The 23,593-nt window shown below is 40.0% G+C and overlaps 2 protein-coding genes across 2 annotated transcripts; one reads left to right on the plus strand and one right to left on the minus strand.

Moving 5' to 3' along the window:
- Positions 1 to 274: 274 nt before the first annotated feature.
- Positions 275 to 18,966, plus strand: PXK (PX domain containing serine/threonine kinase; the record flags this gene model as incomplete). Its single annotated transcript, XM_009577223.1, is given in 15 exon segments — positions 275 to 339; positions 341 to 375; positions 543 to 616; positions 1,259 to 1,333; positions 2,596 to 2,700; positions 2,863 to 2,964; positions 3,607 to 3,768; positions 5,118 to 5,235; positions 5,659 to 5,737; positions 7,957 to 8,005; positions 8,746 to 8,823; positions 9,245 to 9,331; positions 9,951 to 10,020; positions 10,987 to 11,049; positions 17,880 to 18,966. Coding segments are annotated over 15 exon segments (1,368 nt in total), but the record flags the coding sequence as incomplete, so codon positions are not given.
- A 956-nt stretch (positions 18,967 to 19,922) lies between these two features.
- On the minus strand, positions 19,923 to 23,586 carry PDHB (pyruvate dehydrogenase (lipoamide) beta; the record flags this gene model as incomplete). The annotated part of the gene is made up of 8 exons (XM_009577222.1): positions 19,923 to 20,320; positions 20,669 to 20,810; positions 21,245 to 21,336; positions 21,962 to 22,072; positions 22,822 to 23,107; positions 23,201 to 23,236; positions 23,321 to 23,383; positions 23,455 to 23,586. Coding segments are annotated over 8 exons (1,008 nt in total), but the record flags the coding sequence as incomplete, so codon positions are not given.
- Positions 23,587 to 23,593: the final 7 nt, after the last annotated feature.

A 23,593-nucleotide genomic window follows, 5' to 3' on the forward strand; every position in this document is an offset into this window, starting at 1 on the left:
GGGAAATCTTCGCTGCGAGCATTGGATTTGGACTTGGAAATGTAGATCTAGTACAGATAGAATGCAAACTCAGTAAGCTAAGTTTTTTGAAGGCAGTGCTTTCTCTGTTTTCTCTGTGGATTTGAGTTCTCAGGTTAAAAATGCAAATGCCCTTTAACTGTGTTTTTTATCTGATTTCCTTTTAAAGTGATTTTGCTGACTTTCAGTCTAAATTCCTGCAGGCTTCCTTCTGGCACTGAACCTTACCTAACATGTAGATAATCATCTTAAATAGTCTCTTAAAAACTTTTTTTTTTCCTTTCCAGAAATTGCCTTACAGCATGTTTCAATGTTCTTCCGCAAAGTGGGAAGTGGTAGAACCATTAAAAGATATAGGTAAGAAGAGCATGTATGCATGAAAACTTGTCTGATTTTTTCTTTCCAACTATATGAGTTTGTCCTAAGATTACAATACTATCTTTGCTTACAGACCTTGTCCTGCCTGTAAATCATGTGATTTAGTAGTGTTTTAATTAAAGCTGTTGATGACTCTTCTTTTGTAGGTTGGCGAATACGTAAGAAATATTTCTTAATGAAGATTAAGAATCAACCAAAGGAACGGCTAATGTTAAGCTGGGTATATATACTTTCATCTCATACTCAAGTGTTTCTTAATGAACCTGGCTTTTTTCATTTATGTTGACTACCATGCATGAGTGTCAGGGAGATAGACTTAAGAGCTCAGGCTCAGGATTTGAAAGAGCCTTGAAAGCCCTTAGGTGGATGTGTGGTGTGGGAACTTCTTATATTTCTTTCCCCTAGTGGCAAATCCAATGTGCAAATCCAATGGCAATCCAAATGTGCTGCCCTCTTAATTATATCAGCATAGCTGCTTGTGAGACTTCACTGAGAGCGGATATCACTAAAGCCTGCAGTAGGAGGGAAGTGTTTTTTGCTGGAGAGGAAGAAGGTGGGGGTTTAAGTCTTATCAGTTCGCAGTCCCCAAGTTTGGGGTTGGCAGAGTTCATTCATAGTAGTAATGCACGTCAGATATGGGGGAGGAAGGAGGCAATAATACTTACTGTCAGACACTTTGTATTGTGAAACCATGGCCTTATTCAGCCTCTTCAAGTTTCATTCTGTATGTGTAATTTCCTTGCTTGCCCTTCAGAATATACCTTCAAGCAGCTGTCTTAATTTGTGAGAGCAGAATATAGATTACTTTTTTTATGGAATGCAACATCTATTAGGATGCCATTCTTTTCCTATTTATTTCCAGGCTGATCTTGGTCCTGATAAATACTTGTCTGACAAAGACTTACAGTATGCTGTGAAACTTCTTTCGTCCTGTTCTGTGAGTATTACTTGAAGACTTCTAAATTGTGCCAGCACAAAAGTGCTTGTCAAGGACTGATCTTGCAAAAGCACATGTAGCCTAGTAGACGTAGTTTGTAATTTTAGAGTTGCTTTCATTTAAAGATGTGTGAAGCTTTTAATTACATTTCCCACACAATATGAGGTAACATGTTCTCAGCACAAATCATAATCATGCAGGATTATTACAGGAGATTCAGAGTTGTGGTTAATTGTATTTTTTTCTTCTTATGCAGTAGTGTGAGATCACGAGCTTTTATTTTGGCTCCTCAACACTTCTAGGCTGTTAGGATAGTGCTGTCTAGGTGTAATTGCTAACCCGTGTGCTGGGGATATTCTCAGGCAGCAATGGATAAGGCAGTGCAACGAGTGTCGTTATTTTTTTCAGTTCTTTGAACTTAAGACTTACATCTTAGTAGAGGTACCATGGAGGCTGTACAATTTAAGCTCCTGTGCAATGCCACCTTATAAATTCAATAGGCATCTCTGTCTGAAAAACTGGCATTTGACTCCAAAAGGAGTTTCTCTTTAAGGATGTTAAGCATGTGAGAGACTGGCTGAAAAGGATGGTATTTAAACTGGTAAACCTCTCTGCAGACTTGGAACTCAGCAGATGCAAACAACAGAAGAGGCTGAAAACTAAGCTTTTCAACCCCCAAACCAGACTGAAATTGATGTATTAAAATAGGACATGAACAAGGGGTCTTTTCCTAACTTGCAATTTCAATTAAAGTATGTGTTGCAGATGTAATTTATTTCCAGCTGTGCTGTCTCACTTGGTTTCACAAAGTTGCAGGAAGTCGTTATAATAATTTCTGAAGACATAAAACTGTTATGACAGCTATTAATGCCGAGTTTCCTTATGTGCCATAGTTGTATAAAACCATGAATGAATTTATTAGCTTAGCGTGACTTAAACCTGCAGTAAAGCTGCTCATGTTTAAGTATTAATGGGGCTGGATTCTTCATTTGTCTAAACTGCCAGTCTGTTTTGTTAAAAAAAGATGGTTCATTTTTTTTTATTATTATTATTTATGTGGGAGTTGAACAATGTCCTTGTGAAGTTTTCTTTGCATTTACTCCAGGTTAAGACTGAATAACTTGAGCAAATGTCACTGACAGAATCCAGTTTATTACTTTAAACGTACAATTCAGGCAGATCTGTTCTTACTTATGAATCAAGCAAAAATGAATTACAGAATCTGTCATCTAACACTTACCTACAGTTTCTTCTTTTGGTAGCATCCGTATATTTACAAAATCACTTTTGCCACTGCCAATGAATCTTCAGCGCTGGTTATTAGACCATTCAGTGAAAAAGGGACACTAAAGGACCTTATTTATAAGGTAATGTCTCCCTCGTGCCGCCCCCAACTCAAATGGTAGAATGTTTGCTGTAATGACCATAGCATGTGTTTTATAAAACTGTTTACCTTAGATTGCTAAGCAAACTAAGACAATTACTGGCTTTTCTGGGCATGATACTTGATATGTGTGTTTCTTTTAAAGGCAAAGCCAAAAGACCCTTTCCTGAAGAAGTATTGCAATCCTAAAAAAATTCAAGGTCTTGAACTTCAGCAAATAAAAACATATGGAAGGCAAATATTAGAGGTATTTTTTCTTTTTGCTTTATTTACCAGCCTGTATGATTTTTTTTTTTTTGAGGCCAACTGGTTTAACTAGAAAAAGTAGACAACTTTTGAGCACACAAGCTTTATTTCAACAGCAGACTTCAAAGCTAAATGTAAATTGAGATTAGCTGCTGGGAGTTGAATTTAGATATGTATGTGTGAGGCCATTTCTGACCAAAAAAAAAAAGAGGCAGTTGATACGTGTGGAGCTGAAGTGGAAGAGAGGCGATAATGTTGTTTTTTCGTTGTGGCAAAAGGGAAAGAAGTAATTCATAGCCTGCAGAACATGTGCCATAAAGTTATAGTCATTAATGTGGTTTTTAAATTTTTATTCAAACTATAATATTCAGTAGAATTGTGAATTTCAGTTTCCAGATCTCTTTGGAAGGTGTCTATAAGCCTGCTTTGAGGATCAGCATCAAATGTTTGTTTTGTGACAAATGTTACCAGTGAAATGGAAATGAATAGTCAGCCAAAGATGAGGTAGATAGAAGATCAAGTTGAGTGAGCATTCCAGATAGGGGCCTCATTTATTATGTATCTGCTTTAATATTGGAGCATTTAAGATCTTGAGAACATCAGAGCATCTTGTGACGGTGCTTCTGTCTTGGATTTTTTTCAGGTATTAAAATTCTTGCATGAGAAAGGATTTCCTTACGGCCATCTTCACTCTGCCAATGTAATGTTGGATGGGGACACCTGCAAGTTACTGGATCTAGAAAATTCCTTGTTGGGACTTCCATCATTTTATCGATCATACTTTTCACAGTTTCGGAAAATTAATGTAAGATTCAGACAATTAATTCAGCTGACTCTTATGCATCCCTTTATCCTCAACTTTTGTTTGTGGAGAACTGACTAGAATGAAAAAAACTGTCTCAACCCCCTTTCTTTAATCTGAGCTTTTCTCCATCAAATCCCTTTTCTGCTTCCTCCAAATCACTGTCTGGCTGCACAGAAGTTTTGTTGCAGCACACCGGAGTGAGGCCGAGGCCAAAGGTAAGCAGGTAGAAGGGGAGTGCAGGTGAGTGTTTTTGACAGCAGTGCTGGCACAAATAGAGGTAAACTGCAGTTGTTTTAAGATCTCTTTCCACCCTGGTCTTGTATTTCATAGGAACGCACATACTGTCTACCACACTTTTTCACTTGTATGTTTGTACAATGAGCGCAGCTTATTTCTTGGTCATAGCTGGGAGTAGTAATCAGACTTGTCTTTAGTGGATACTGTGAAAGTTGGTTAGATGCTTGCAGACATCTAGCTATTAAAAGCTGTTTTTTATTTGTTTGAAGGGTGTCTTTTAACTGCAGGCTTGCAAAGCAAAATGTTATCTTCCTACAAAAATATGAAAACAAATTTGCCCTGTTGCAGCAATACAGTCTTTTAGCCAGCATCTTGCCCTGCCTTTAAATGTTTATTGTAATAAATTCCGTACAGCATCACGAGACAGCGGCTTGCTGACCTTGCTAAACAAGTTCTACTGTATTGTCAAAGAAACGATCAAAAGTTCATGGTTAGTCCAAATCTGTTAGTGCCATCAAAGCTCTAAGCCTTTTCCAGTAAGAGGAGCCATTTCTGTTTAAACATGATTCAAAAATCTCAGAAATATGCTGTCTGGGAGCTTAGCATGTATGTACAGCTTGTACAAACCTAGGGAGGAGTGAAAGAGACTCTCCTAGGTTTGTTTGGTATGCATTTTTGCTGTCTTCTTATCTACCTCCCTGTAAAGTGACAGCTGGTCATATTATGAATCTCATTCTTTGCTGTTTGACTTAGCCAGGAAAATGTGCTTCGTTGTGATTCGTATCAATGTATGGCTCTCTAAACTGCTGTGTATGAAAAGAGTTTACTACTTCATGCATTTTTACAGAACATGGCTATACTGCTATCCCATTTGTATTGTCACGTACAGAAAGACAGCAGTAGCTTCTTTAGCTTGTGGCATGAAGATTTCATTTGAGCTAAAGTTATGCAGAGAAGTGGTTGTGGTTAGGAACTGTCTTAATGGTTCCACTTTTCTATCTTCAAATGCAAGACCACTCTTTTTCTTTAATGGGTTATTGTGTGTTTTCAAACCAGTTGTGAAAAACAGATTAGTTCTAGCAAGTTGTGTTTTTATTTTCTTGTTCCTCCAGACTTTAGAAGGTGTTGATGTACATTGCTTTGGACACTTACTGTATGAAATGACATACGGAAGACCCCCAGATACAATTCCAGTAGACAGCTTCCCTCCTGCACCATCAGTGTTTGTTGGTTAGTATACAATTGAGAAAATGTCGGTCTCGGCTTCCTGGGTACTCTTACCTTTTACCGAAGCTGAAGTGCGGTGAAATAGCAGCCTAAGATCTTTGCAGCCTGTGACCGGAAAGAATTAGTAATTTGTAAACACAGAAAATGTATTCTTCCTGAAATATATGTAGCATATAAATAAAACTTTTTTTTTTTTTTTTAACTGAGTGATAAGCAGCGTGTAGTAAGATGTCTGGATTCACTCACCTCATGTCTAACATTCTTGAGAAGTTTGTATGTGTGATAGTAACATTGTAATAAAAACCACATGCCACAGAGCTTCATCACTGCTTAGTTGATGCAATACTTAGGGGCCAGACGTTCATTCTAAATCATTTGCTATCCTGCTGTGCAAAAATGTGTTCATTCTTATTCTTTCTTTGGTAGTGTCTGTGTTGGAATCCATTCTGACCTGTGAAGCTATGAAGAATGGCATGCCAACTGTTTCACGGCTCTTACAGATGCCGTAAGTCTTGTTTTACTTGTTTTATACTCATAGCAATGTTTTTAATTATATTAGGAGGAGGAACGTGTTTGCTCTCGTTCCTTTTTAGAAAGATTTGCTCCTCATTCTAAGGGATGTATAGTGTATCCCAAATGAAGCTTTAAAATTGATAGACTTTATAGAACCCATCCCTTGTGAATATGATAGATGCTCATTTAACATTTCTTTGTCTCTTGGTGTGTTGGAGATGTTATGAATGCGTTTTGTTTAGCATGGTGCTGTGGTTTAAATTGATCCAGCTATTAAAGTAGTGCAAGCATGATTAAGATTATGTACAAATTGTTTTAAAGCATTTAGAATGAGGAGTCTTTTTACATGTCCCCTTCAGACCTACTTCAGTAGATTTTGCTATCAGTTTATTTACGACTAGCAAAATAGATCTCTTGCTTTCCTCTGCAGTGACATTTAGGCTGGGTCTGGGTATGAAATTTTGTGTAGAAGTTCTGGCTGGTTTCTTGCATGGCTGGCTTAGGGATTCCCTGAAGCATGGACAGAATAAATTTCCTTACAGGCTGTCCGGTGATGTAGTGAAGTGGTAAGGGCAGGTATGGGGCAAGGCTAGGATGCAGAAATGGAGCAATGTCAGTACATGACTGAGCTGGAGATCATACCTGTCTGCAGTGCCGCCCTTCCTGCAATTAAGAGACAATATTACCAGGGAAATTGTTTGCTGTCACTGTGCTGCGACATGTCACCAGCATGCTGAGCGTAGAACCACAGTTCCTGGGGGGGGTTCTTTTATTTTTTCTTAATACGAGGTGCCAGAGTCATGACCTTATAAATGACAGATTGCCCATGCCTAAATCTGGGTCTGATCTCACATTGCAGTACATTTAGAGCATGCTCCAAGATTCATATTTCCTGGTTGGGAAGAGACACCGCAGGTTTGTCTCAGCCTTCAATTCCTTCTGCTCTTCCCTTCCTCTGCTCTTAAAGGACGTGGGAGGTAGAGAGAAGAATGTAAGCAGGGGAGAAATACTGTAAGAAAACTCTGTGAGTACAGGAATATACAGGTGTTTAAAGATGTTGAACAAACAATCCATGCCCAGCTGTGTCTGATATGTAGGATATTATACTATATTCCCTTCATACCAATACTCTTCACAACTGTTCTATGTAGATGTGCAATGCAATTACTGTAATTTAAATATTTATTAATCTTCATTATTTATTATAACCATATAAACTATGAGTTTGCTTAATTTTGCAAGGACATGTAATCAGAAAGGGTCAGGAAAAACAAGGGTGAACATTCGTGGGTTTTTTAAGTCTTTTAAAATTTGATTTATATCTGAATTTTTCATGGAATACTATTCTTGTAAGCTTGATTCTAGACTTGAATTTGTTTTCTCTAGTATAGGCCTGCGATAATTTTCTGTAGTGAACAGCAACAAAAAATCTCTGAAATCTTTTATCTTGGAGCCAGGCTTGAGATCTCTTTCTGGGACAGTTTTCTAGTATGTTCTCCAGAACAAACTATCTTGAAATGGACTAATCAGTTTATTTTCAGACTACCATTGCCCTCTAGTGTCTTTATTTTGGATGGAAAAGGATTAATCATTTATGCTGTTGCTGCTGCTACCATAGAGGGGAAAGCAAAAATAATAAAATATTTGCTTTAGTTGCCTTTGCCAGAGTACAGACAAGAATGCAGATATTTTCAAATGTTAAGTTTACTCATTGATCTTTCGCATGGTTCTTGTTAATGCTAAAACAACAGTTATGCTAAGAGAGTTTTCTTAAGAAGAGTAATGATTCTGTTTAGGTGAAATTTGAAATAAAGTCCCTGGTAATCTTTTGTCATTAAAGAATCCATATACTTGTAAGGAAAAGGCATTCTTATTTTGGGGAAACCCTTCTCTGGCTTTGATAATTGTACCTGTTCTATCAGCTTTCAAAATACTTCACACAGTCTTGCTAACTCTGTCATCAGTAGTGGCTACATTCTGAGGGTTGGATGCTGCTAATTTTATGGCAGTGCTTGGAAAGTAAAAAGCAGTACATAAAAACCAGTGGAAAAAAAACAAACAGTGGCCTAGGGATGAGGACAGAGAAGGAAAAGGAGAAAGGAGGAGTTAAGCGAACAGTACCAGTAGTATTCTCACTGTGGTTCTGCCTAGCTCTTGGGAATAATATTCCTTTTTTTCTTTTTTTTTTTTTCTTTTTTCATCCACTCACAGATTATTCAGTGACGTCCTGCTAACAAACTCTGAGAAACCACAGTTTAAGGTAGAGTTGAACATTGATTTGCTGATGTTTGTGGAAATGCCAGGCTGTGGGTAAGCTATGCATTAATTGACAAATAGAGTAGAGGAGAGCTGGCTTTATGGCGATTGCCATCAATATTTGGATTCCTTCGGTGAACTGTCCCCAAGAACGTCATATCACCCCTTAGAATGGGGGCACAGTGTGACCCATGAGTGTTCAAGTGTAACTCCTGTGCTGGAACTAGTTTGTGTGACTCATGATGGCGCTCTATCTGAGCAGAGGCTGATAAGTAATGTGGGTCCCTTGCAGTGAGAGGAAATGAATTGCCAAGACCTGTGGAAACTGATTTTGCAGCTCCAGCGCTGCAGTGCTGGGACTTTTGGGGAGCCATATCTGCTCCCACTGGGGAGCTGCCCCAGAGCACTTCTGCTGGAGGACATATGCTGTGTGTCTTGTGTTGTCAGCCTCGTGGCAGTTTGGGGATGTGACCGGAGTATCAAAACAGTTAGCTGTCCCTGCCATTACAGTATCCCTTCCATTGTTCAGTGTTTCTTTGTCCCTGCTGTTAGATCTGTAGCTATGTTTGGAGTGGAAAACGTGCATGTAGAGTCGTCTTTTCTCCTTCACTAAGAGAATAGTTTCAGAACTTGGGGCTTTAGATGGGCAACATGATCAGATGAATGGTGAGTTTTGAGCAGTAGAGTTGTTTTCCTTTATCACATTTTGTGCTATGATTTTTTTCTTTCCCCATTCTGTATTAGATTCCTACTAAGCTAAAAGAGGCATTGAAATCCTCCAAGGAATGCATAGAAAAACGATTAACAGAAGAACAGAAATTGGTAACGTCTGCATTTCTTTACTGTATTTCCTACAGACATTCCATTTCCTCTTATGACTTTTACGTGGGGAAAATGAGTTTTTACTCAAAGTGATTTTGAGTAATAAAGGCTTTCATCAACAGATTTGCTTTCCCAAAAATGCAGTATGAGGACTTGTGGAACAGCTGTTGACTGTATGGCGTTTCACTGTTTTAAGTGACACAGCTTCACAGGCAGTGGCTCCTAAGTTAAAGGATCATTTTAATTGCAGTAGGAGGCTCCATCCTGTAGCAGCAACAGTGAAGATAACTAAAAATAAAGAAAGAAAACTAGAAATGTAAAGTGACTATAGTGTGTTTTCTTGGACCCCAAACATATGCCTTGTCTGAGAACATTTAAGATCTTAACATGGTCTTTTTCTGGTTTTCCCTTCATTTTGAAGATTCACCAGCACAGAAGGCTGACAAGAGCTCAATCTCATCATGGCTCTGAAGAAGAAAAAAAGAAAAGGAAGATCTTAGCACGAAAAGTAAGCAATTTTTAAATAGGTTTCTCACACAGAAAAAGACGTGTATCTTTTTGGAACGTTTAGCATGCACAACCACAGGTACGCTGGTCTATTTTGTCCTGTGTTTTTCTGTACTACTTCCTGATTGTTTTCATTTCTGTAGCTAAGCAATGCACTTCCTAAGAAGTTTCAGTTACAATGGTAGATGACTTGCATGTTGGTTTAACCTGGTTGAGGTTGCTGTATGAAAACAGGCTTAGCTAACACCTCATACACAGATGACAGCCTCTGCTGCTTCCTGCTGCCCGGTGAGGGTATTGGAGCCTTTTTTAGTCTCCTCCTGCAGCGTGCTCTCTGTGTTTCTCTTCCGTTTCGTGAGTCAGTTTTCTGCCTTTCCCTTGTGGTCAGAGGACACTGGAATTGCCCTGCTTGCTTGCCTGGAGATACTTGAGTGCAGAACAGCCTTGTTGCTGTTGTCATCATGGCAGCACATGTTGGGTGTGGGGAGAGAGAAGTTGGGCATTGATAAACCTTGTGTGATACAGTGGATGGCTGTTACAAGTCTGTGTGTCAGTTCAATCCTTATCATGGAAAGCGATTATTCATTCCCGTCTTCTGTTTCTTCTGCTCTTTTTTAAAGAAGTCAAAACGCTCTGCCTATGAAAGTGGGGAAGAACACTCAGCAAAATACAGCAACTCAAATAACTCAGGTAACTACAGAGAGAAGAACTTGCTGCTACACAGCTATGTCAATGTTTTCGTTGTTGCTGTGATTTTCTGGCTTAAAAGATCCAGGATCACCATCAGTTTACACATTAACATTGGACTACCAGAGCCTGATATCACTGTTTTGGGTATTTAATAATAGATAAATCAAGGGCTGAAAAATATTGTCAGTGTTAGATTTTCAGCTGCCTAATATAAAGTAATGTGTCCTCTCTTCCGTCCCCATTCCTCAAAAAAAAAAATCAGTCTCTTCATTCTGTTTGACATTTGAGTGGAATAATAATAACATCCATTATTTGGGCCATTTAATAATGCAGTCTTCAGGGAGAAACTCTGTGGTGATCTGTATTCCATAGTAAGGTGTTAAGATGAATGAGAAAATTATGTGTTTAATTGCTGCTTCAGTGCCAAATTTTAAAATAACAAAGCCTTTGACAAGTCTTCATTTAGTTAAAAGGAAATGTTGGTACTACTGAACAGTTTAACAGAGTGGACTTGCCTGGCTAAAATGTGTCCAAAAGCAGCCTTATGTGGAATAGTCAGGTATCAGAGTAACTTGTGGAGTACAGCAACTGACTGAAAATCATCTCTTAGAAGGAGAAATGGGGTGCCATCCATGCAGTGGCACAACTCTTAAGGAGAACAGAATTTGGACGCTGAAATCCAACAGCCTAAGCAACAGAAAAGAAGTGTTTCCCATTGAGGAATACTGTTGAGTGCGCTTCTTGTGTGTTTGGACCTCCTCTGATACTGTGTACTGTTAAGTCTCTCTGTTCAGATCAGGTCTGAGTGGCACTGTTCGTATGAATGGGAATCTTTCCCAAGATTTCAGTGGAAGCAGGATTGGATCTTCAGTCAATAAAGTTGGCCTGTTTCCAACAACCTGTCTTGTCTGACTATGTTGAATTTTAATATCACAGCTTTAGTTACTAGACTGTTGTTTTATTTAGCAGGCTCTGGGGCGAGTTCCCCATTAACATCTCCATCATCCCCCACTCCACCCTCTACAGCAGGTAAGTTCAAGAGTGATTACAGTGTTTGTCTTTTTCTTTGTTTTTTATTCCCCCATCCCCGCAACTGTGGGTGTTATTCCCAAGGACGGTTAAGGGATGGTGGTTTTCAAGGATGGAACGCAGAGATGACATTTATCTTGTGTCAGCCTGAGTGTGGGCATTTGCTCTTCTTTGAGGGCCACAGAGAACCTTTTAATACTGTTCTTTTTCATTTAATAACCTTTCTTGAGATATACATGATATGATTTGCCCATAGAGTATAAGTGCTTCCTTCAGAGTCTCTTTTACTCCAGTCCTACTGATATTGCTACTTTCCAGACATTTTTCTGGCCCTCGTGTTGCAGTATGCATTTGTTCTGACGTTAATGGTCTGTTGACTCTGAAGTATTGTTTGTTGATCCTTTGTTTTTGTGTATTGTCTCTTTACACCTGTACTGCTGTGGTGTAGTTTCAGGAATTTCGGGTGTGACAAATTCAGTGGCTTAGGCTGCCTAAATCTCCCCTGTTCTGCTACAGTCCATTGATAACACCAGTAGAACTGGTAGGAACAAGTCAGAAAGCGGTTTGGGTTAAAAACAATCTCTTTATTATTTTTGGCCAGTTCCCTCTTCCAGTTTTCTGGGTAGTTGTGCAAACAGTTTTGCTAATGTTTAGGACAGGTGGTGGGAAGTGTTGAAGAATCTGCTTGAGTGGGCAACAGAAATGCTCATGAAAGTTTGATTACAAATCTGAATATTGAGCAATAGCGGATGTGCTTCAGTCTGAAAGGCTAGAAGAGGAGCACTGGCAAACATTAACAGCAAAAGGTGTTAATGGAATACATTTCTAGAAGGGAAGCAGTCCATAGCATTGAGTTTGTTACGATGAGTCATGCCATATGATTCCTAGTCCCAGGAACTTTCTACACAGCACAACTTGTTAACTGAAGTGATGCAATCAAATTTGTGTTTGCTGTGGATGGTCTTTCAAAGGACACTGCAGTCTATGTGATGTAATGGAAATCAGTCATGCTGAAATTCAAATTGGCCTTTTCTCCTTCAAGTTGAGGGTATGTTGAAGTGTATATTTTATGAATAACTTCTCCCAGTTAGTCTAAACAAGATAATTACTGTTATTGTGTTGCACAATAACAGTACTGTTCTCTGGATGTACTGACTCTTAGCTGGAAGGTTTATTTCGAGTTCTGTATGCTTTAAAAAGGAAGTAGCTGAAAATACAGAAGAAAACCTTATGCCTTCAAAATGGACAGATGTTTAGAAAACATTTTTTTTCCCTGCAATAAAACTACCTTTTACTTACGTTTTAACTTTAATGTGTTGGAACTTGATTGAAAGCTTTTTCAAGTTTTGAGCATGTGATGCAGGTTTATGTGTAGATGTGGCTCAAATGGCTAAGAATGGTTCAAGTTTGGGCTCAGAACTTGGCTGTTGTTCAAACCACATTGTCACAGTGTGTCAGTCATCCTGCTGCCAGTGTGCTCATGGTGACTCGTGGTGATCAGCCCTGTTTGACACAGTGCACGTTGCCCTACTGCAAAGTGCTTTAGTGTGCTGATGGCTTTGATGCATTTGGTCGGGTGTAAAGGCAAGTGTCACCATTTCAGGAATGCTTTCATGAGTAGAATTCATTGAAGAAACTTCAGATATTAGCTCTAAGAGAAAGCTAGTGTGCTTGATTTTTTTTTTCACCAGCAATATTGTAGTTTTAGCTATACTAAGCAAGTATGCTATTAATGACTTGGTGAAAGACTCACTGGCCCCATGGTAGGCCTTTCTTTGTGACAACTGATGGATCTATAGCTTATATCTCCCTCTTCTAGTTTCCTTGTACTTACTAAGGATATTTACCTCTAAACCAAAATTGCTTGTGAGTGTCAGTGTGGCGAGATGACTGACTGAAAGGGAATGAGGCTTTCAGTCTGTCTTTCTGGTTTGGTCATGGTTGTGTTAGAATCATGGCATGTCAAAGCATCTTGCTGATACGATGCCATGGCAAAATGAAGGCTGACATGGAAAAGCGTACCCAACAGGAGCTCCTGCGCTTGTCCTGGCCTGTAACCAACCAAATCAATGTAGTGTGTGGGTATGTGCAGAGCCAGAGACACTGACCAGAGGGGAACGGGCTCCAGGCTGATGTGGCCTGGGGAAGTAATCTCGTTCAGGGGGTTTCTCACACATTGAGATGTGCTTTGTCTCTGAACAAAGGCCTTGTGAGACTTAGCTTGCAGTAGAGTGCTTGGTATAGTCCATGCAAAACATACTAAGAAAGAAGATGATTGCTGGCTTCAGCTGTCTTCGTAATGATAGCTGCAACTGTAGGATCGAAGGCATGACCTGCTTTGAGGGGAAAGGTGTCTGCTAGAAACGTAGGCTGTCATGGGCTTTTCTCATTGACTGGAATGTTTTGGGCTGGTTTTGTTGCAGATACTCGGCTAAATATCATCTTTGAAATACGTTGTTCAGATTGTGGCAAGTGATTCTAATGTAACTTCCCATGTTTCTGACATTCTCCTTTGAATGTTTGATTCTTTTTTTCTCCACTTCCACAATTCTTTGCTTTCTTGAAAATCTGTTATTTTTCTTTGCGGCTATGAGCTGTGGCTGGGATCAGAAGGGATGCAGAACACTGTGGTATGGGTTATGTAAAACTTCACTGCATCTTCTCTAAATCCAGTAAGACCATAAAATACCAGCGAGCTCTCTTACAATAGAGAGAAGTTTTGAGGGCGCCATTTTTGCTTCCCTGTGGGGATAAAAGTGAGAGAGTTGTACTTAACTTTAGCTATTATTTTCTGTGCCAGTTGTTCTGAATCCTTCAGTACAACATACATTTCATAGACACCCATATGGTGCATCTTTTCTGCTCTTCACCTTTCTGTAAGGTAATCTGAATGCTTTAGCAAGTGCTGTTCTTGAGTGTCTCTGATCCATGGAGCGTAAGTGTAAATACAGGTGTTAATGTGACAGGAAGTGTTCCTTGAACTGAATGGATTTCTTCTTCTATGGCTAATCTTCCTGCAGATTTCTTGCTAAATCTCTCTAAATGCACTTTAATCCTGTAAAGCTTGAATTATGGCATGTGCAACTGAAAGCATGTGTGTTGTATTTGTTCATCAAGTATAATAATGCTTACAGCATGGAAAATTGTGGTTTGTTATTCAGAATCAAAATATTGTATATTAATATGAAATAGTCAATCTGCTATCCTCATATTTGTCAGTGAATAAGAATGTATTGATTTTTGTACTAACTTTTCAGCTAACAGTATCTGTTTTTCTTACTTTGACACGAGAACCGGATGATTAACTTGTGTCCTCTCTCTTTCTCTGCTGTCTTCAATAGAGCATGCATCATTTTGAACGTGAATTTTCAGAAAAGTAAGCTAATGCTGATTTATCTCTTTAAAGATGCTCTGTTTCTGTATGGGAAAGTTGAATGCAAATCTTGAACTTGCTTAGTATTGGGAGGGAATAGAAGAAAAAGATCTGAACATTCTTATGGACTATTTTAATGAAATACAGCATCTTTAAAAACTCTATCACTAAAATGATTTTCTTTGTTTGCATCCCATTCTCAGCCAAGTTTTTAATGCTGTTTGCACAATTACTGTCACTGTAAATTCATAATTAAGTTTTTGTTTCAATTCAGGCATCAAGTTTACAGCATCTGATTTACTTCCTATTCCTTTTAACACACTCTCTTAACAAAAATGTCCCTGTAAAAAACCCTTGGTAAGTTCTTGCTTGAGTGTTTTATGCTTACAACTTGCATGAATGAGTAAAATGTGTGTTTGCAGGCAACTTCTTCCAACATATGTATTGGAAAGGTCTAATTATAACTGAGCACTTGTCTCAAATGTTTTTTCTAGTAAATACAGGAAAATATTTCACTGTTGGACAGAACAATTTAATCTGTAGATGTAACTGCATATGAGTACACCAGTGTGAACTAAGATTTCCTTTGCACCACTCATGTCAAGAAGGGAAGGACAGCTTGGTTTTGATTGACTAATTGAAATGAATTGATTTGAAGATTTTCAGAACCATGCTCTTAATTAATGGGTTCAGTACGTAATGCTTATAGTCAGATACCATCCTAAAAACTGTGTATTTATGTTTTAAGGCAGAGCTCAAGTGTAGGAGTATCATTGTCTGTAATCAGTCTCCCAAGAGTTTAACTGTATGATGTTGTTGGCAGCTCAATTTCAATAATAGTTAGTCCTGAGGAATTTAACAAATTTCCTGGAAGGAAGGTAGCCTCTCCCCCTACTTCCCTGTCTTTTCTGCCCCCATTGTAAAATAACCAGACCAAAATTTGAAGATAACACGTGGAATCTTGACCTAATACTACTCAGTGATCCAAGCACTTTGTGGCTTTTTTGCCCCTCTCTCTGTCAAATGCGTACCTTCTTTCACTGCATATGTTATCGTTGTATTTGTATTCCAGACAGAGTCCTGGCCACTGTTTTCATGGTCATTCTCTATTGCATCTTGTACAACTACTTGCATAGCCTCTTCAACCTCACCTTGCAGTTCCAGCCAAAAATCTTGTCTTTGTTCTCTGCAGTTCTTGCATCTCTTTAAAGCCATTTCATTTATGATTGGTTGGTCTTGGCTCTTTTACAGCAGTTCATCTGATCAGTTTGGTGATAGCGTTGGTACGCCAGTCCTACAGTGTTCTGCTCTGACCACTTCAACCTCAAAAGTGGTTACTTTTATCTGTTCTTGGTCTTGTTCTTCCTTTGGCAAAGCGTCAAGATCTGCTTTGCTGCGCTTTGCTGGCAGTCTGTACACACGTGAGAAACTGAAGGACTCTAACCTAGGGGATGGTTTTCCAGTATTTCTAGTAACAAATTGACTTACATCTTTGGCTAGTGTAAAAAGTAGATTTGGAGAAGTTAGATGTCCCCAAGACATCAATAAGCAATTTATTTAAATTTGTGCTAATATTGTGTAATGTTTTGATTACTTAAGAGAGCAATCGATCCACATGCAACAGGCATGTTAAATTGTTTCAGTTGATCTCTGGTATTTCTACTAGGACTCGAGTATTTCCTCTGGAAGGGAGGAGAGTGAAGATAAGCCCAATATATACTTCCACGTTTTGTTGTTACAGAAGGTGGTTTTCATGCCAGTGAGAATTTCTTCTGAAGAGTTGGAAATGCTACAATCACAGCATGTATTAACGTACACTAGCAAAACTGAATGCTTTGTGTGAATACTCTGCATTTTGAGCTTGCTCCCATATGGCAAATGTGTCTCTTCAAATAGAAAATGAGGGAGCTTTGAGCTATGACTTTCATCTAGTATAACTGCTTTTTTTAACTACAGCAGTTACTTTACTACTACTTGTTAGTCTGAGAGCAAGTGTTAGTGAGGAATTGAGAGAGAAGGGAGCACAGAGAACTTTGCTTGCTTTTTGTTTTCTGTAGCTGAGCTTTATCGTTCATCAAATACCTCTTGAGTCTGTGTGGCATAACGTCCTTTAACTGCTTGGTATTTGCTTAGTTCATAGCAAGCAGCTCTGCTTCAGTAAGTATAGCCTCTTGGTTGACCTCATGTTGTTTTGCATTGTATCACAATTCTTGCTACTCAACAGTATATTCCTCTTCGTAGGTTAGAACTACCAAAAGCAAGTGTTATACTATAGGTGCCGTCTGTCTCTCTAGTCTTACTATGGAATAACTTACGATCTAGATGATCATAAGTTAAAATTCACTGTTGAATAGTTCTAAGATATTAATCATTATGCCCCATGCTCATTCCAGAATATATGAGACAAGACAGGCCCATCATTCCCCATATAGCTGGTGATGTGCTGCAAACGCCACCTTCACATGGATGTCTTGTAGAATGGCAAGGGGTCACCTCTGAAGCCCTTTGCTCTTACTCCTGCCTAGATCTTTGATTATACTTGTGTAGAAATGATGGTGCAATGTGCAGCAGCAGACTTGCATGAGATCAGGGTGTTTGGGAGAGCTGCTTGGGGCAAATGAGGCCACCTGCCTGGATCTGAACTGCCAGGAAGTACTTCCACGCAGGCCCTCACTGCTGGGCTAGCTGCCTCCACGCACCGCTGCCAGCTCTGGCTTCCCAGGGAGTCAGGACGTGGAGGCTGAGGCGTGATGAGAAGCATGAGATGGATGTGACTGGGGTAGAAAGCAAGGGCCAGAGGTGACCGGTGGGAGCACGGGAGGCAGGCACGCGGTGTGAGTGGCAGATTGTTGTGATTCATTCAGCCTGTCAAACAAGCACTTGTTACACGTTCGGAGAAAGTCTGACAGTACTGTGGAAGTGTAAAACACCTCCAGAAAACTCTATCTGCAGTTAGTACTTTAAAAATGGAATCTAATCTGACCAGGCAGTCACCACAAATACTACAGAGATGTGGTCCTTTGTAAGAATGTAAAGTCAGTCACGTAAATAAGAACAGGCAGCAAGATTTGCTTCCTGTCTTTGTTACTGTTCATGACCCAAAGAGCAAACTGCTTCACTGGGGACAAACAAGAGAAGCTGAAGCTGGGAAGTCCTGTTAAGTGATCTCCATGTCTCTCAGTGCAAGATTATGTTTGAGTCACGTTTTGCATCCCTGAGTACCGAGGCACTTCAGGCTTCATTTCAGAGGTATCTCAGATGACACGACTCACCTGCAGACAGAGGGATTTGATCACTTTGACATTTTTTCATCCGTTCTGTTCTTCACACTTCACTGGCATTTAGGGTGTGACGTGACTAGTGCAGGACTGACCAAGTCCAGCTAAGCAGCCGCAGTCCTCTGCGGCAAGACCTCCTTGGCATACTCAAACTACATCTTCTCTCCTCAACTCAACAGGAGCATCGTCGATACCCCCAGCACCGCCACCGCCGCCCCTGCCACCAGCAGCTCCTCCTCTGAGTACAGAGATGCCAACGCAGCCAAGCCCGCAACCCAATGTCAGTGCAAGCCGAGGAGCCTTACTCAGCTCCATTCAAAACTTTCAGAAAGGAACTCTGAAGAAAACACAGACCTGCGACTACAGTGCTCCCAGGATCAGCTGAGGCCACTGGTCACACCAGGATTGAATTCCCTCTCCCCCTCCTGTGCTGTCTAGGAACAAGACCCTCCTGACTGGCGACTGATCCACCAGCACAATAGCGGCTAATCATGCTGTAGCTCCGTTTACCCCTATTTCAGCTTTTCTTGCATAGCAGCACTACCCTGTCTGAATTGCGTTGCCATGCTGTGATAAGTACTCCATTCTTTACTTGATTTCAAAAACTTTGTTCTCTAGCTAGTTTCAGGGGTACAGCAACTTCTATATAGCTGAATAAAAATCTGAAAATAGGAATGACCATGATCATGGTGAATTAATGCATTTTTTCCTAGCTCTATTCCACCCCTTTTTCCAAATTACAGGAATGTAGTTTTAGTCTGCTCAGTTTTTCAACACTTCTCATGCACTTGTAACTCATCTTAATTCTTGCTGCATTGAATCAGCAAGTTTTGTTTTAGATAATCCAATCCTTAAAGCATACTGCACAGGTGAGGGAACTGGAGAATTAAATCTTATTCCCACCATATTTGCTGGTGGAGTAAAAATGCTGTCTCATTAAACTTGTTTAAATGGACATCCTACCTGTAACTCTAAGGGAAAGTGTTTTTAAATGACGAAACAGTTGGAATGGGAGTTAATAGGGCACTGAGATATTATTCATAATTTAGTTAAATGCAAAGTTACTTCAAGTTAATTCTACAGCTTAAACTTTATTGAAAGATCCTTTTTGATTTAAAACCTTAAACAAATTGCACTTTAAAGGATTATAGATAATCCATTTTTTAAATTCAAATACATCAGTGTTTGTTACTATGCAGAGAATGTCTGTACAAAGTTTCATGTAACCTGTGATATTCAGTCATTTTTATTAAAATGTTAATGGAATTCCTTCAGCAGCGTGGTGGTGAGTATATTCAGCTAGGATTTCACCTGCAAGCCAGACTTCCTAAGAACCTAATAGCTCTTCTGCTAAAGGGAATACCCTGAAAGGTATTCCTGCCCCTTAACTGAAACAGGACCCGAGCTCTTCTGTCTGGAGGTAAGTATCTCCTCTCCAACAGTTCATTGCAAAGGCAGCCCACCCAGGGTATAAAATAAGCGACACTGCACAGACTCCTCTAGGCAGCTTTCACTCTCTACCTGAAGCTGCTGAACAAAGCCTAGCAGAGCTCTCCCTCCCTTAGCTAGACCCTGGTATGTCATGGTCTGCCGAAAGGCTGCTGCAACTGTTTCCCAGCTCTTCAAACACAATCTACGCAACTGCTGCTTGAGACCCAGGCTCAGTGTGTCTGAATAAAAAAACCTTATTTTGCACTGTAAGAACTATAGTTTGAGCATGCTGTTGTTAGCCCATGTGATGAGTTTAAAAAAAACCAAAACCATAAAAGCAAAAGCACCTGGGCAAGTATTTTTTTTGTCACTGTATGTGGCAGCTAGTAAAGAAAAATTAGGTAGTGTTTCCCATCACATACTGAAGAGGATCAGGATCTTTATTTAAGCTCTTGTGCAGAAGCTTTCCTGCTTGAGTGGAGTGCTCTTCAAATGAAACGCATTAGCCATCTCTTAACCCATACCACAGGCTTCCAAGGCCACTTTGTGCAGATAGTTACACTTAACTGTTGAACTGAAAAGCAAGGCTTCACTTGCTCCAGTTTGATCATTGACCTTTAATAAGCCTTGCGACCACGAGCTCCTAGAGAGCTGTACAGCATTCCAGAGCTGGATTTGGAGCCCCCTCTTGCTCACTGCCGTTCTTCACTCAACCACCACTACAGCCAGTTTAACACAGCTAGTCTGGTAATTACGAGCCAAGCAGAAACAGAGGATTTTTTCCTCGCTCTGAGTTTAGAACAGGATTTCTCCACATACAATAGCACTAACCAACCTGTACTGTTGAACAAACAAGCATTACCACATTGTTGCTTACATGAAGTGTGGCTTAGAGGGTAACCCCATATAAATATTCTGGGAGGCCATTATACTTTCCCCACTGTACAAAAGTTCATGTAGCTATACAACAAAAGTTATGCATACAACCTGCCCCGCACCATTGATACTTTTTAAAGCAGGACTTTAAAACATGTATTTACAACTTAGATATTCAAAGTTTTCTTCACTGCAAATATTATATCCTTTACTTGAGGTATGCAGTTATCTTCTAGAATTTTTGCATAAGGCATAGGAACATCTGCACCGGTAACACGTACAGCTGGAGCATCCAAGTAGTTAAAGGCAGATCCTGAAACAGAAAACAGTTGTCAGGTTGCCAGGCCCTATAGTTTTCTCTCAATTCAATTTTTGAATCTTAATCTACTTAAACAATTAGCTGTTCCTGCTCATTTATCTTAATGCACTAGGGTTTAGACAAAACACTTCCATCCTGCTTCTCACACAGTCAGGTTCCTGGGATAAGAACTGCTCGCAACAGAAGACCTGTTTCACCCTGTGAAAATCTCTAGAGCAACACAGCCAGGCTCAAGCTCCTCAGATATAAAACCCTAACTTTGTCTTCACCTGGCTTTATGAAGAAGTCATGAGGATTTAGACTGGGGAATGAGATGAACATGTATATTGCAAAACTCAGTACCTTCCATAATCCTGGCACAGATTTCAGCTCCTACTCCAAATTGTGGCCAGCCTCCTTCTATAGTTACAAGATGGTTTGTCTTTACAACACTGGCTTCCACTGTTTCAATATCCATTGGTCGAATGGTACGCAGATTTATAACCTGGGGGAAAAAAAAAAAAGGGACTGTGTGAGTTTTGTCCTTTAGCACTTTCATCTATTCTGACTTTGAAGATAAGACTGAAAGTTAATAAAATGTCTAACTTTTTATCCTGGCAGAGACTGTGCAGAACAGTTTCTGGTGGCTCCTGGAAAATCCCAGATAGGTGAGTCTTGCTATATTGAGATACAACTGTACTAATACATACCATCATTGTTCTGCTTACCATGCAGCTAGGTCAATCTGAAGATCGTTAGCAGTCCTGCCTTAATTTTGTGATGAAAAGGTCAAATGCAGAAACATGAAATGCATGACTCACTGACTGTTAAGGCATTTACAAATACAGAAAGCTTGTTGTTACACTGAAGTTTTGCAGAGCCTGAACGAGAAGACCCTCTGCTTTTTTTCCCACTCCAGGGAAAGAAAACCCCACCCACCTCACACTCCACACCTTCCTTGGCAAGTACAGCAGCTGCTTCCAAACAGTGTCCAACAGGTCTTGAGTGTGACACTAACGTAACATGAGTTCCTAGAACAGAAACAAGTGTTAAAAAAGAAAAAAAACCTTAAAAACCTTTAAAGCTTTCTTCCTAGACCTCAGGCTCCTTTCAAGGCAGTACTAGGATTCTCTTGTAAACTTAAGTTCCTTATGTTTATTTGAAATGCTAAGTATTCTATCCCATACACAGCATAAGAAGTAGTAGCAGAAGGCCTAAACTTTACCCTTTAATCCAGGGAACTGAAGAGATATTTAATAGTTTTCAGATTATCCTTTTCAAACATTCATACAGTTCAGTGGTAAATTATAAACAAATGGGCTGAAATACTACAGTGATCTCTTTTGCATTTTTTACAAAAATTATACCCTAAGGTGGGGGAAAAAAGTTTTTCAGACATCACCTACTCCATCTTTATACTAAGGAACAAATTTTTTAGAAAGGTATAGCTTTAGATGAGATACAGAGAATCAAGTGACCTTTCTTTATATGGGCAACAGAACAATAAAGTATACTACTGGATAAAATAACATTTGAACATTTAACATTTGAAATACTTTTCTGTGCCCCATGACAGCAGTACTCTGAATAGCTAAGAAGTTAAAAAAAATCCCTGAGCAGTTCAGTTAATACGGAAAGAAACTATTCTCAGCTTACCTTGCCTTTCTATTTTAGCTTTTCCAATTGGAACAACGAAATCCTTTGACTGTGCCTGTTCAGACATTTCGAAGGGAACACCATAGAGCAATTCGTTTTCCAGCATCACAACTAGAAGAAAACATACTTGGATTAACATGTACATCTGCAGGCACAGGACCGTACTGATGGTTAACAGTACTGCAGCAGACTAGCTCAAGATACTAAGCCCATCCAGGCAACAAGGACTTGAGTACGTTTGCAGAAACAATTATTTAAAAAAAAAAAAAAAAAATTAGAGTCTTTACTTCAGTACTGAATTATTTTAAAAATCGTCTGAAGTTAGTCTTAAACAAGATCAGGTATTTAACTTTTGGTACATGACAGTAGAATCGATACTTTTAGAAAGGTCTCAGATTTTGCGTGCATGTTTGTGAGAAGTAAAGACGAAGGTGGCCCTGCTTTTAATTAATGCCATTCTGAATTTATTGTCTGAATTTCATGATCTGTAAAAATGACTTACAGTCAGACACTGTATATGCAAGAACTCCTGACTCATCTTCATCCTTTTTAACTCCTTCACGATAGATTCATAAATGCTTCTTCTAAGTTTCCTGATTGGTAAAACTAGCATTAAGGATGTAGCTGGCAACAGCACAAAATTAGTCTACTGCTAGCAAGCCAAGTGCCTGTTAGGAAAAAGTTAAGTATCTGAATCAATACTTCTGTGCCTTTGTAAGTACCCTAAAGCTGCAGTAAAACAGCCTGAAGTGTTTCAGGGTTTAACAATCATTTTTTTGTTTTAAATGGGGCAGGAGGGGAAAACAGATATTCTTTTCTGGATCGAGAGCTAGGTATTGCCGTGATCTGCCTGTGTTCACCTGGATTATCATCCCGGATTGATGCTTTCAGCAGACCTTTGGCATCTTCTGAGCTCCAAGGACTAACAACTTTCAGTCCTGGGCAGTGCCCGTACCAAGCCGCGAAGCACTGTGAGTGCTGAGCGGCGACACCAGCTGATGCCCCGTTGGGGCCCCGGAAGACAATGGGAACAGCAATTGATCCTGCAGACATGTAACAGGTCTTGGCAGCAGAGTTTATAACCTGATCAATTGCTTGCATGGAGAAGTTGAACGTCATGAATTCACACACTGGTCTCAACCCTGCCTATTAAATATATTGAAACACGTATTAGTATGTTTTTACATAAAAATAGTTTAAATGTTTAATTCAGAAGTAAAGGAATGCAAATTTACAAACCATAGCAGCACCGACAGCGATTCCTGTGAAGCCCATCTGAAAGAGAAGGAAACCGAGGGTAAGCACCGGGGAGCAGCGGACAAAGGGATCGCCAGGGTACGTGACAGGGGGCAGCCATACCTCTGATATCGGGGTGTCGATCACCCTCTTGTCCCCGTATTTCTTCCAGAGACCCCTGGAGATCTGCGGGGCAGGAGAGAGGAGTCAGCGCCCGCCTGAGGCCCTCTCCCGGCCTGGTAACGGCATCCACGCACCTTGTAAGCGCCATCGTACTGGGCCACCTCCTCGCCCAGCAGGAAGACGCGCTCGTCCCGCTCCAGCTCCTCATCCAGCGCCTGGTTCAGCGCGTCCCGCACCGTCACCTGCGAGACACCGGCAGCCGGGCAGGGCGGG

The sequence above is a fragment of the Fulmarus glacialis genome, unplaced genomic scaffold, assembly GCF_000690835.1.
Source record: "Fulmarus glacialis isolate BGI_N327 unplaced genomic scaffold, ASM69083v1 scaffold39594, whole genome shotgun sequence".
Lineage (NCBI taxonomy): Eukaryota > Metazoa > Chordata > Aves > Procellariiformes > Procellariidae > Fulmarus > Fulmarus glacialis.